Source organism: Homarus americanus, unplaced genomic scaffold (assembly GCF_018991925.1).
Source record: "Homarus americanus isolate GMGI-L3 unplaced genomic scaffold, GMGI_Hamer_2.0 scaffold48354, whole genome shotgun sequence".
Lineage (NCBI taxonomy): Eukaryota > Metazoa > Arthropoda > Malacostraca > Decapoda > Nephropidae > Homarus > Homarus americanus.
This window is the reverse complement of record NW_024723833.1, coordinates 7,810,483-7,822,689: the sequence shown is the minus strand read 5'-3', so window position 1 is coordinate 7,822,689 and position 12,207 is coordinate 7,810,483. Positions and strand designations below refer to the sequence as shown.

Below are 12,207 nucleotides of genomic sequence, written 5' to 3'. Positions count from 1 at the left end.
AACAGTACCATACTACCATTTGTGATAATAAACTTTACATATTTGTGGTAGCAAGCATTACAATCTAATATCCGTGATAGTAAACACTACCAGTCAACATTCACTACAAAAAAAAAGAATCTTAAGCAAACAATATTCTTGATAGTATACAAGGAGCCAACACATCAGGAAGTAAATTTTACCAACCACTACTCAGGAGGCTTTTTTCATATTTTCTACCACAAATCAACTTATTTCTAGCCGTTCAGGCAGCTGGTATGTTCTTTTCACTGTCCAGTGTTAATGCAGGAGAAAACCGGAGAAAATCTGCAATGTTTGGCAGTCACACTGGATAACACTTGACACAGAGCTGTGCCGGAGATCGAACCCGAGACAAGTTAAGAGGCACGCTGTGACTGCTGTACCACCAAACAATGCTAAGGCAACAGTTACCAGCACCAAGCATTAGTAGTCTATTACCATTCAATACGAGTACCAAAAAACCCATGACCCAATTTCCAAATACTGAATATTGTTTCTTTGTGTATAACAATAACTACTACAGTAACTATAAGCCTCTTAGTTCACATGATAATACTAGCTTCCTCTAGCTTAAACATGAGTGAAGTGTACATGAACGGGTTGTATATAAACGGATTATACACAGATTATTATGTATATGAATGAGGCTGTATATGAAGGATGACCATACAGTCGCTGGTGATGGTGGTGGTTGGGAGTGTTCGCTGCCCACACCACAACAAACACAAGGGCAATATTTACCAGTGTTAAAAATATAACAGTAACAGAGTTGGTACACTGTTTATTTTATCAAACGAATAAAACAATAAAATACACTCAATTCTAATTTAAAAATCTTCAAAACTGTTTTTAAATTAATTATCATGCAAAATTAGGTTTGGAAAGTCTCTTAAAAAAAATATAAAGTATGGATTAGCGATACTGTTCGTAGTGTTAAGTCAACATTGGCCATCTTACCACTAGGTACCATCACAAGCCAGGCACTCAGAGGTGTATTGAAGACAGTGTGTGTGTGTGTACGTTTAATATATATTGTCCCCTTCAAGCAACAGAACTTCATTATGGATAACTCATCGTGGACAGCTCCTCCGGGGGCTGCCCAGCCCATGGGGATACAGTCAACAGCAGGGGCAGTGCCCATAATGAATGATAAAGGTGAGTGTCCAACTGATGCACAAGGCAGTTGTTTTGGTAAAATTATCGTTTCGGTCATGCATCTATTTGGAATTCGTTCAAAACACACAAAAAAAACCCATCGAAAAAACATAATTTCAACCCAATCCAACCTAACCTAAACTTAAAAATCCGCTGCATGACCGAAATTATAATAATACCCTTGTTTTACTCCATACCATTCAGAACCATAACTAATGCGGTAAAACTCTGGAACATGGGTCCAGGTTAACTTGCAACTTTAATTTTTCTATAGCGGATAACTAATTTCTCACCTCAAGAATACCCCAGGATGCATTGTTTGTCCTTCAACTGTTGCCTAACACTTCCCAATAACAGACCAAATGCTTCTCATCGACCTGTCCATACCCTAGCTAATTAACCCTATCTAATATAATGTAAACTAATCCAGCTAAACCAAACCTAGTATAGTGTGTTCGACTGTATTTGGTTGGTTCGTCTTACCTGCAGCAAAATATTTATTGTAAACAGTCATTAGGGCTCCCAAAACCTGCCAACTACCTATCCACACTTTAATTTATTGCATTCACCACACTCATGTGACCCACACTTGTGGGTTAGGGTCATCTCGTACCCAAGACAACTCGTACCCAACTCACGAGATAAGTCGTATCCAAGATTATTTACACCCAATTAAAAAATAATCCATACCTATTAGTATATATACCATGCAATTTAGCTTTATCTATGATTACAAAAAAATATTATATAATCTTGTAGGAAAGTGCATTGAAAGAGAAATGTAATGCAGGCTTTAAAATGGTTGCATCTCATTACATAAGTATGTTATTCCGTCACAAATATTACACTACAAGTATATATTTCACACTATGTGGTTTAGAGTAACTTTATTGCAATTTACAGATTTCAGGCTAATAGATTTAGCAGTTTCAATTTATAAACCGGGCGACGTAAACGTTTAAAATGGTCATAATTCAACAAAATACTGTAAAGACATGCATAAAAACAGATTGATTTTCCAGCACCAGCTTTTTACAAACAAATCAGTTAGTGTACAGTACAGTATATATATATAAATTTTTTTGTTCCTCCATGAAACAGGTGAGGTGTCAATGAAGAAGGTTAAAGTGCAGCGCTACGTGAGTGGTAAAAGACCAGACTACGCTCCTGCTTCTTCAGATGAAGAGGAGGAGGAAGATGAAGATTTCACCCGGCCACGAGGGGCTGCCCCTCCATCCCCTCCTCAGCACAAGTCGCTCACAGAAGCCGAGATGGCTGACCCCAGGCTACGACGTCTTCTGGCCACTCAACAAGAGGAAGAAGAAGAAGAAGAAGAAGCCAGTGATGAAGAAATGGAAACAGATGCTCCTCATAGGCGAATAATACATCAGGTGCAGTATATAGCTAGCCACTGTAGCCTCAAAGATATGTGGGTTACCTTCAGTGGTGCTTTCATACTTTAAGGATAAAGTCTATCTGGAAAGTAGAGTGTATATGGATTATCACAGAGTAGGCACAAAAACTTTTATGTATGATTTGTTCATCACTTGGTTACAAAAATATATTTTTCTTGTAACGAGTAAAATCATGTTTTCATTTGCAATACTATTTACAGTACTAAACTTATACTGTACTGCATCTCAATATTTCTTATAATATGGCTCCTGAATAGGAAATAAAATTATGAAGAAGTTTATTTTTTTCAATCCAAAGACACATTTTATTGTATTGGTGATACTGTATTTGTACATGTACTGTATATTGATGGAGACTAGTGAGGCCTTGGGATCCTTGACAAAGCTGCCAGCTGCACTGATGACTTCATTGCCATAATTATGACAATTTAAAGTTACCTGTTAGACTTTGCATTTATACGAGCTAAACATGATATTGTCAATGCATTTACAGGTATTGCCATTAATACCAAGTCAGAATGTTAAAATTGCTATTGAAGGGTATGGTCTGAAAGGTGATGACCAGATTCTTTGTATACTGTACTTCAAATCACACAGTTAAAACTGTCTTGTGCTTGGTGGAGCTTGTTTTACATATAACTATAAACTATTAATCTAACAACTGATTTTATCTTTTTTTTTATTTCTTTGGATGTAAACAGGCAGAAGTTGTAGAAGTAAGTGAGGAAGAAAAAGAAGAAGAGGCAGAAAAAGACGAAATGGAGGAGGATGAAGAAGAGCAAGAGGAGGAAGATGCAGAAGCTCAATCTATGAGACCAGAAATGAGAACCAGCCATCGTCTGGCTGAGTCTGACAGTGAATCAGAAGGTGAGGTGGACGAAGATGAGTTAGCATTGCGTCGTCTCAATCTCCGTCAACGAGCACTACAAAAGATTCATCAAGAGGAAGAGGTGAGTGCTTCTGTGTTGAAAGAAAAATTCTTAGATGTGAACAAGATAACATTATACTGTAAAATGTTGAAAAAAGTAAAAATATAGCAATCAGTCTACAGTCTACCATGGCTTTCAGACCTTTAAGTACAGTAATGTTTAAAGTTTAGTTCTTATACTGACCATATACAGTAAAATCCCATTATTACAAATACAGGATGTGATTTAATATAAGTATTTTTTTAATGGCAAATGATTGATAACTCTAATACTGTACTGTACAGGTGCAGTGTACAGTATGGGGATAAAGAGGAAATGTTTCAGAGAGAAATGGCAATTTTAACTTGTTACTGTACTTTGTAATGACAGTGGCAGGACCGAGGTGAGAATCTTGAAAGAGGAACAAAGTTATTAAGGGGTGTGCACACTAGACCTGTTGTTTCACGGTAACTGGGATAGTACTGTACTTGGTAGAGGTGGATTGTGGAACAGTGAGACACAGATGGGTCTGACGTTTTTATATTGTGTATACCAAATTTTTAGACAAAATCGTTTTTAAAGTCATATACGGTACTCTTTGCATTTCTTTATTATTTTCTTTTTTCAAGAATACTAACCCATGACTTTTAATAGTGGAACTGTTCAACTTTGATTATGATATTATAACTTACCATTCCAGCAGAATTATTAATTAAGATTTTCATAATTGGTCATATTTGTTTCCAGTTATTGGGTAAAGAGGAGGAAGGCAGTGAAGAATCATCAGAGGAGGAAAGTTCAGAATACTCTGAGGAGACAGACTCCGAGGAAGAAGGTCCAAGATTAAAACCTGTATTTGTGCGAAAAAAAGATCGTGTCACCATACACCAAAAAGAACAGCAGCAAGTAAAGATAAAACAGGTAAAGCTATGTCCTTCATCTTACCATTTTTATATATACAGTAGAGTACAATATACTGTATATGCATTTGACAGCAGTAAAACACATGTTGCTGTTACCAGTGTGCTGTGTTCAAGTGATGCTTCCCCTTTTCCCTAATAAAGGAGAAGAATGCTAAGTTACGGTTGTTTGTAGGTGCCTATATATCCTACACTTGAATAGCTGTAGAGTGAATATAAAAGGAGGTGCATGAACAGGAAGAAAGTTTCAAGGTGAAAGATATGAGAGATGAAATGTACAGGAGGGTTATGTGTAGTATAAAGTTTTAACACAATGTTGTTTAAAAAAATTTGTGTAGCGTGTGAATGGCCCACTGGGGTTGTAACACATTAACTTTGACTGATAGGGTTTGAAACACAAGGCAAGATTCACAAATCTTTTCTGTAGGCACAGTTGTGTCTTTCACACTAGTGTGATAACTATAAAAATACCATCTAGCAAGTGCATAAATATATCACAAGTCATGTCTTCATCCTTGTCCAATATATACATGTTAATCTTTTAACAAATATTTCAGCAAGAAACCGAGAATCGAAAGCGGATAGAGGAACGTCGCCGTGAAACACTGCGTATGATAGAGCAGGAACATCGGCAAGCAGCTAATTTGCGTAATGCTGTGGATAGTAATGACCCCATGAATGCCATTAATACTGATGACGAAGCTGACGATGCAGAGTATGAAGCCTGGAAGTTACGTGAACTGAGAAGACTGAAGAGAGACAAGGTACTGTACACCTTTTTTTACCAAGAAGTTGCCTTTAAAGTAGTAGTTTTTACTTATTATAATTTGTTCTTTTGAGTTTCAATTATAGTTGAGTGTGTTGGACTGAGGTTTTCAGCACAAAATCTTGGCTCGGTTAATTGCTGCAGGGGTTGTGTTAGTTCCAATTTGTAAAGTGGGTTGACAATAGGAAGACCATCCAGCTGTAAAACTTGCTTCAACTTCACCTGTGGTAACTGGAACATTATAGAAAGAATTCCAGCTTACCTACGCAAGTGTGGAAAATGGCTGTAAAACACCGACGTTGATGGACCAAGATTTTTATAAATTCTAGTATTCAAGTTTTGTGTGATGTAGGTGCATTGATATAAGTAATCTAATGAAGAATAACTGAGTTTTGCATAGATGCCTTTTTTTAGTTTAAATAGTCCTGTATATAAGTATTACTATAATTTCTTACACATGCTGTATATTTGGCCTTTCAGGAGGAACGTGATGCAGCAGAAAAGGAACATGAAGAAGTTGACAAGCTAAGGACCATGGGAGAAGAAGAGAGAAGAATTGAACTCAGAAATAATCCAAAGGTTTGTAACTGGAGGGTTCATGAGACTGTAGGGGAATGGATTCTTTGCACATTATTGGTAAATGACTATATTGATGGTGGATCATTTAAAAAATTTAAATATGTAATAAGTGAGTTGTGTACAAGTTTTTGTACAGTGTATTAGGAAAGTGTGGGAATAGTTTTAACAAATTAATTTCATGGTCGCAGAGGCATAAAATGCTTTTTGTGACAAGCTGCACCTAGCATCATCCAGATGCCTATGGGTGTGCTTGTCTGTAAACATAAATCGTGGAAATATTATGAAGCCTTTGTTTTAAAATCAGTTTTGATGAAACATTTAAGAATTTTATTCTGGACAAAATCATGGTTAAAATTGCTTTTGAGCCATCTGTGAGCATTTGAAATAAACCAATATATTGAAAATGTTCATAGAGTAGCTACTGCAGTAGTAAAGGGATTGTCCCTGTTTGCCTACTGAAGTGTTTTGTCAGAAGCCACAGGCACACTGCAGTGCCACTTGGTAGTCCATCACAATTTCTTGAACATCACAGTTTGCCTACAATATAAGTATTTTCTCATTCTTTATACTGTATTGTATCTCTGATTTGTTCTGTTTTTACATCTTGCTGACGAAAACTGAGGGATACGTATTATGTTTTAACTGTCCTTGGTGCTGATTTCCAAGGAATTATTCTTGGTCTGTTTCATATTTCATCAAAATTGACAGGTGGCTTATATATTTACTGATTTTATGGACAAAGTCAAAATTCAAGGTCTCTATTACCCAAACACAAGAAAAAATTTTCCACTTTATCTTCTGCCATTAAATGAAATGAGATAAATATTTCTAGTTTCCAGTTTATGCCTTTCTTCCCTCTCACTTGCTAAGTCAATCCTCAACCTCTCCACGTATGTTTTTCTTTCTCCGTACAAGCATACAAGTCACTTTAGCAGGTGTTCAAAGCCTATATGACTTGTAAGGAGGGAGTTTGTAAAATACCACCTTAAGGCATCCTAGGGTAAATGGAGCAGGAATGGTGTACATAGATAATGATGATAAAGCAGTTCTATTTATTATACATAAGATAGAGGATAATTATGAAATTATGCTTTATATGTACTTATTAATTTATACATTTATTTCTTCACTGTGTAGATAATCACCAACAAAGCCCAGAAAGGAAAGTACAAGTTCCTTCAGAAGTACTACCATAGAGGAGCCTTCTTCTTGGACCAGGAGGAGGACGTATTCAAGAGGGACTTCTCTGGTGCTACACTGGAGGACCACTTTGATAAGACAATTTTACCTAAGGTAAGCAAGAAATGACTTCATGTATAATTTTTGGACACTTTTAGCCAATCTTTTGTGACCTGAGTGATGCATGTTTTCACAAACTGATGGATAGTTATATACTATACTGTATAGTACTTGTGAAATGTCATGTAACTAATGATGAATTGTTGGTAGGCCTTGTTGTCTCTTTGCAAAATGAGGAGACTTGTGAGAAGACTTCATCTGGCATCATCCAGATAACTGTTTATCTGTGCAGACATCTCTTGTCAGCATGTTTGTCCCGTTTGAAATTAAATTTGACTTAGTAAGAATGTTCTTGGCAAAATCTCTGATGGGTTTGTATTAACTTCTGCATAAGACTTGCTGTAACTTGAGAACAAATGAAGCGTGCTGTATTAGTTTCTTATAAGATTTGATGTACATTTTCTAATCCATTTAATTGTAAAAGGTTCTTTGATAGACAGGCGACTACCACATACCACTGTATCTTATCATAAATTGTTGTTGCAGGTGATGCAGGTGAAGAACTTTGGACGATCTGGTCGCACCAAATACACACATCTGGTTGATCAAGACACTACCTCCTTTGACTCCCCATGGGCTTCAGACTCTCAGATGAACCACAAGTTCTTTAATGCAAATGCAGGAGGCATGAAGCAAGTATATGATCGACCTGCACTGAAGAAACGAGTGGCGGCTGCAGCAACCAACAACGCCAATCCAAGGAAATAAGGTGGTTCAACAATGGCATCAAAACTTGTATATTTTTATTCCAGTGCTGCCAATAAATTTTATGAGAGAAAATTTTTTATAAAAAAGTTGAAATGCAAAGTTGCTTGGAGAGCAATATTTAACAAAAAAAAATCTTTGTCCTTGAGTTTCCAAACAATGACCTTTGATGAAGACAGGTGGGAAAAAATAAATGGAGTAGGTTTCCAGGAAAATCGTAAAGACAGACTGACACTGATGTATCAGATTATAGAGGTGTAGCTATCACTGTTCCTGAGATAATCCAGTGATATAACAAATTCACATGCATATGAAAGCCACCAAATATGATTTTTCTGATCACTACAATTAGTGGTAATAAGAACCATCAGTTGTTATACTGTATATGCAATAAGATCCTTCTACAGTGGTCCCTCAGTTAACGAACGCCTCGGTTAACGAATTACTTTCCATAAGAATCTTCAATTCGGTTAACGAACAAAAATTTGATTAACGAAAACATGTCAACATGTTTTGGCTTGCTCATCAGCTGGGAGGTTACTCCGCCAATACAGTAATCGGTTCTAGGGCTTACATTCTTTCCCATTGGAGTAAATATCAAGAAGGTTGTGCTATTCAATATTTTTCCAAGTTTTATATTAAAATTATTAGTAATTTTAACACTTATTTAACATAATTGCAGTACAGAGGACTAGTTTTTGGTGCGCCCATCAGCCACTTCACTCACCCACCAAGGCGTCTGTTTGTCTCTCTTCAGTGGAGGAACCATCTTGCTTGTGGCTCTCTTGCAGTATTTTTACAGTACAATTATTGGTCATTCTGAAATTTATTTAACATATTGATAATATATAGCGCAGTGCAGTGTTGATTTAAAGAAAATAATCTTGAATTACACCTAGTGAACTTAAAATTTTATTGGCGAAATGATGGCATCAAGAATGGGTCCCCTGGCAGGTGATTTCTCCTCCATCCCCACTTCCTTCTCTTCTCCCTTCTCCTCCACCCCCACTTCCTTCTCTTCTCCCTTCTACTCCACCCCCACTTCCTTCTCTTCTCCCTTCTCCTCCACCCCCACTTCTAATTCCCATCATCATCAACCAGGAGCCTTCTACATATACACCTCAAAGTAAGTGTACTTTACTGCATTTTTGTTTTTGTTTTTTTACTTTGTATGTACTTTAAGGTGAGCTGGCACCAATTACCCAATATCCCATTGAAACAATGGATTTGGTTAACAAAATTTTCGGTTACCGAACAACCTTCTGGAACGAATTGTGTTCGTAAATCGAGGGACCACTGTATTTAGCTCTCTTTTTATACACAATATTAAGCAGAGTTTTCTATTTTGGACACTTTATCCCATGCAATTATACAAGAAGAAAATAATTTGAGCAAAAACTGTGTATTCTCTTATTTAGACTGAAATGTTACAGCATGTGAATTATCTCATTGATATTTTGTAATTATGGCATATTCTTAATGTTTAAGAAGATGACACAAGATTTAGAGATGTATTTGTATGAAAGTTGTAGTGAAGTTTGAATACCGTGTAAGTGATGAATAGCCCTTTGTTTCTTGTATGAGATTCCCTTCATCAGTACTTGATTAAGAAAATACTTTACTAATGTATGAACTTTAATCTGCACAGGCTTGAAGAGTGAGATGTGTAAAAAGAAGTTTTTATTAAATGATGAATGGAGACAGATTTTGAAGGAATACAGTACATTTTTTTTTTCAAGGGGATTAGCCCACACGGGCACAGGTCACTGACCAACATCAGGGCCTGAGGGGAGAAAATGTAATAATAATTATAATAAAGAACCATAAAGAAATACAAAAATTTAAAAAAAAAGATAGTGAGAAACAATATTTGTATGTTGTGTTGTCAATGGTAAGAGAAACAATTGAGACCCTGCAATTGTGTGTAAATGAGGCAAAAAGTCAGATCAGCAACATGTGATTGCTTCTCAATACTTATTATAATATATGAATTTTTTCATAGCCTATAAAAATTTTTGGTTATCCCCAACCTAAGAAGTTCAAAGTAATAGACAAGGTGTCATCTGTCTGTACGTAAATGACTTGGCTACCATGTTGGCCTGCCCACTTGTTGCAGATGCACTTGTAAATAGCATGGAATAGGGCCCCCAAGATGAAGGTCTATTCCTGCATGACTGGGCCTGGGGATCAAGGGTAATGCTTTTAAGGAATACAGTACTGTAGTTTGGGATGGCCAGAATTAAGTCTCGGCATGAAGGGGCACTTACTACCAGCAGATGAGCTCTACCCATGCTGATGTTACACTATGGAGGTCAATTTTGCAGTTTGGAGTTTGGATGTTATTGTTGCACTTGTGGAGGTTATTGTTTCAGTGGAGGTTGTTGCAGCAGTGGAGGTTTTGTTGAATAGAGATATGGTTGTCATTGGAAGTATTTGTAGCCCTGTGGAGGAGGTTGTAGCACTGGAGATTATTGTTGCAGTTTGGAGGTGGTTGTAGCACTGTGAAGGTTGTTGCTGCAATACTGTCACACCCAATCTTCCCTTCATACTTTATGATTGAATATTACACCCAATCTTACATTCACACTTCATTGTTGACTGTTCCACCCAATCTTACCACGAGCCAATTGTTGTTAATCCACTTCAATATTTTGCCTGTGATGCCATGTGCCCATAAATGTGGCACTTTGTCAAACACCATAGAAAGATCCATATACAGTTTAACATATTCATCAGTAAACCTTGGTACACATTCTATAGTCTGTTACCATTCCAAGGAAAGCGAGTAAGCTTGTCAGGCAGGGTTTTCTCTCCATGAAACCGTGTTGTAATGTCTTGATAAGATTGTGCTCAGTCAGGTGTTGGGAAGAAGGTGACCCTCATAATTTTCTTAATAAAAGTTTGTACATGTGATATTAGGCTGATTGGCCTGTGGATTTCTGCTGCACTTTATCTACCCTGGGGTAATATTGGCAGATTTCCAGTCCTTTAACACTTTTCCTTGGTCCAGAGACTTCCTGCATAAGTGTCTTATAAAGTGCAAATTTTGTTTTCCTCTTCCTTTATCACCTTGGTCTGTGCATAAAAAAGGGTTACCTTCCAAGAAAAAGGAAATGTATACAGTACACTGTACAGTATGTATAAGTCATTTTAAAAAAAAGATGATGCACAAGGGAACTTATGGTAAACCAACACCCTAATGAAAAGGACATTAACTTCAATTGGAGAAAAAGGCTGCTGAAAGGCTTTATATGGCAAGGACTGATATGGACACTTTCAGCAGACACCAGAAAGAGGATGGAGGCCTTTGAAATGCGGTGTTACAGGCAAATGCTAAGAATAAGCTACACTGACAGGAAAACAAATGAAGAAGTACTAAGATTGGCAAATAATAATAATAGAAATATTAATGGGCAAAGTTGAGGGAAGGAGGACCATGAAAAGGCAGAGACTGGGATGGTTGAATGAAATAAAAAACTGGGTCCTCAGAGAGATTCAAAACCTCAGAGGATTAGTAAAAACAACCTGAGAATGTTTAGAGTGGAGGACTGTGATAGCCAACCCTGAGATTTGAGGATGGTACTCTGATTGATTGAGGACCTAGTAGACACCCCTGTTGTGATACACCAACACCCACCTTGTAGTGTAGTGAATCCAGGTAAAAAAGTCACAGGTAAAAAAGTCACAGAAAAAGAGTCACAGGAAAAAAAGAAAAGTTAACTATCGAATTCTCACATTTTTTAAGGTTAATATGCCAAGCCAAGCCAACCCAACCTAACCTAACCTTTATTACCGGCCACCATAAATTAATTGTGACTTTTTTTTCCTAGCCAAAATTGTGACTTTTTTTCTGTGACTTTATTACCGGCCACCAGTGTAGTACACCAACACTCCTCTTGTGGTACACCAACACTCCCCTTGTAGTGTGGTACACCAACACTCTTCTTGTGGTACACGAGCACCCACCTTGTGGTTTGAAGAAAATTATGCATACAAAAATTTAATACCACTGTATTAATAAATAATATTTGGATATTACTTTTGATGAAGTTATATTACATCCATAATAATATATAAGATGACAATACTATATTATTATCAGGACAGTATAAGAACCTTCAGTGGTGTTAATCTCATGGTAGATATTAACATTACACTTGATTCATAAGTATTATAACTAACCTGATTCTTTTTCAAAAGTCTGTTGTACTGTGCACACCAAAGCATATTCAAATAGCTAGTTACAAAATTGCCCACATTTATATTTTGCAAATAAGCAAAATATTAAATCTTATAATGTGGCAATAAGAAATACATTTTTCTCTTAATTTTATTTCTTAATATTTGTTAAAGAATCTGACATAGGCTAAAATAAAGCTTACATTAAATATACCATCAGGATATATACATAAACACATGTCAGTAACTATAAGCACCAG

At 36.6% G+C, this 12,207-nt stretch overlaps 1 protein-coding gene across 1 annotated transcript; it reads left to right on the top strand.

Moving 5' to 3' along the window:
• The first annotated feature begins 960 nt into the window (after positions 1-960).
• On the top strand, positions 961-7,843 carry LOC121863862 (microfibrillar-associated protein 1-like). The gene is made up of 8 exons (XM_042362753.1): positions 961-1,176; positions 2,278-2,567; positions 3,293-3,541; positions 4,247-4,420; positions 4,977-5,183; positions 5,666-5,764; positions 6,902-7,057; positions 7,550-7,843. The coding sequence occupies exons 1-8, from the start codon at positions 1,083-1,085 to the stop codon at positions 7,769-7,771; spliced, it is 1,491 nt and encodes a 496-aa protein (XP_042218687.1). The 5' UTR covers positions 961-1,082; the 3' UTR covers positions 7,772-7,843.
• The last annotated feature ends 4,364 nt before the right edge of the window (positions 7,844-12,207 follow it).